This window comes from Tenrec ecaudatus, chromosome X, assembly GCF_050624435.1.
Source record: "Tenrec ecaudatus isolate mTenEca1 chromosome X, mTenEca1.hap1, whole genome shotgun sequence".
NCBI classification, from domain to species: Eukaryota; Metazoa; Chordata; class Mammalia; order Afrosoricida; family Tenrecidae; genus Tenrec; species Tenrec ecaudatus.
Window position 1 is genome coordinate 150,803,971 of NC_134548.1, and position 1,701 is coordinate 150,805,671.

A 1,701-nucleotide genomic window follows, 5' to 3' on the forward strand; every position below is an offset into this window, starting at 1 on the left:
TCCCCCATACTCAAGAATAAGCCAAGCAATTGTAGGCTGAAAGTCATAAATCAAAAAATTAATCATCTTTTTTTATTTTACTGCTGGGTTCTTTCACATTGTCAATGAAACTTCTATTCCATTTCCTCATGAACTTGTTGGAGAACACTAAATATGATGGAGAGTTTCCCAGGTTTTTTCAGGAAACAGAGAGAGCACTGGCTATTGCTGTCCATGGTGGTTCATTGTTACAAGTTGCCCTCTCCTGTCTCTGCAGGCTTGTGAGTAGCTGTGATGCTGAATAGGCAGCTTCACGGAACTTCCTAACGAACATGGATCAGGAAGGAAAGTCTTGTGATCCAAATAGGAACTTCTGCTCATGGAAATTGTGTGGATTTCCAAGCATCAATCTGCAACTTGCATAGGAACAGGCTAGTTGGTCTGGGGTGGCTTGGGTTGCCATCAGTTGGGGGTGACTTAATGGTACTGCAGAACAACGATGCATTTCATAAAACCTAGAATCTGAGCTAACTGATCTTGCTGTTCAAAGGAACAGCATTGGGAAAAAATAACAACGGAGTGAAATCTCAATATTATTATGGAAGGGGAAGACAAAACTGTTAGTTTCTCCCCAGCCTTACTGTCCTTCCACTACTTAGCACAAGAATCTTCCTAACGGTCCCAAGATTCATAAAACCTAGAATATGAGCTAACTAATCTTGCTGTTCAAAGGAACAGCATTAGAAAAAATAATGAGAGTGAAATCTCAATATTATGTATGGAAGGGGAAGACAAAACTAATAATTTCCCCCCAGCCCCACACTGGCCCTCCACTACTTAGCACACGAATCTTCTGAGCGGCTGTATCAGGCACTAGCACTTGAACTGGCCATGGCCTTGGCTCGTTCTTCCTCTTCCTTCAATGCTTCCTCATAATAGGCTGGGAAGGCACTTGGAATAGTACCATTAAGCCGAGCCCAGAACTCTACGAATTTCATCTTGCTTGTTTCCTCGTGGGCTCTTGGACCCCACAGGAATTCATAACGAGCAGGATGATGGTTGGGGACCTGGCGATATTCCAGGTACTTTGCCTGCACTAACTCTTGGGTGAGGAACTTCCGGGGCTCCCCATAGATAACATGCTCAATCCCAGGATACACCTCTATTCTACTCAGCACTTCCCAGAGCCTCTCCTCAGTGGCACAGTTGCCCTCTCTGAAGATTGTGCTCAGGACAACTATCAGGAGCCCACCCTTGGGCATGCCATGGTCGTTCTTGAGGATCCCCTCGCAGGTGAGGCCGAGAGCACTGCAGAAGACATAGGAATTTTCTAGATGATCCCCTTCCTTCACACTGATGCCAAAGACAAGCTCTGTGCATTCACAGGCCCTCTGGAATATCATAGGGAAGTGGGCCTCATATCCTTCGACAATCGCCAGCATATCTATCTTTAAGATGGGCTCCTTTGCTTTGTACTTGGTGAGCAGGAACTCCACCATATGAAACACCTTGTCTATTATTGCAGCCCTGAACAAGCACTCATCATTTGCCTCGTCAGCAGAACTTGAATCCCCCTCTTCCTCGGTGGATTCTTCACCGAATGTGACCAACACACTGGAAGTGGTGTTGGTTTGCTCAGAACCTTGGGACACACTTGGTGTCCCAGGAACAGGCAGCCCTGCAGCTGCTGAGTTCTCATGAGAAGAGGGGGCAGCTGCAACG

General features: G+C 46.3%; 1 protein-coding gene across 1 annotated transcript; it reads right to left on the minus strand.

Moving 5' to 3' along the window:
- Nucleotides 1-845: 845 nt before the first annotated feature.
- On the minus strand, nt 846-1,478 carry LOC142433786 (melanoma-associated antigen 10-like). The gene has a single exon (XM_075538477.1). The coding sequence runs from the start codon at nt 1,476-1,478 to the stop codon at nt 846-848; it is 633 nt and encodes a 210-aa protein (XP_075394592.1).
- Nucleotides 1,479-1,701: the final 223 nt, after the last annotated feature.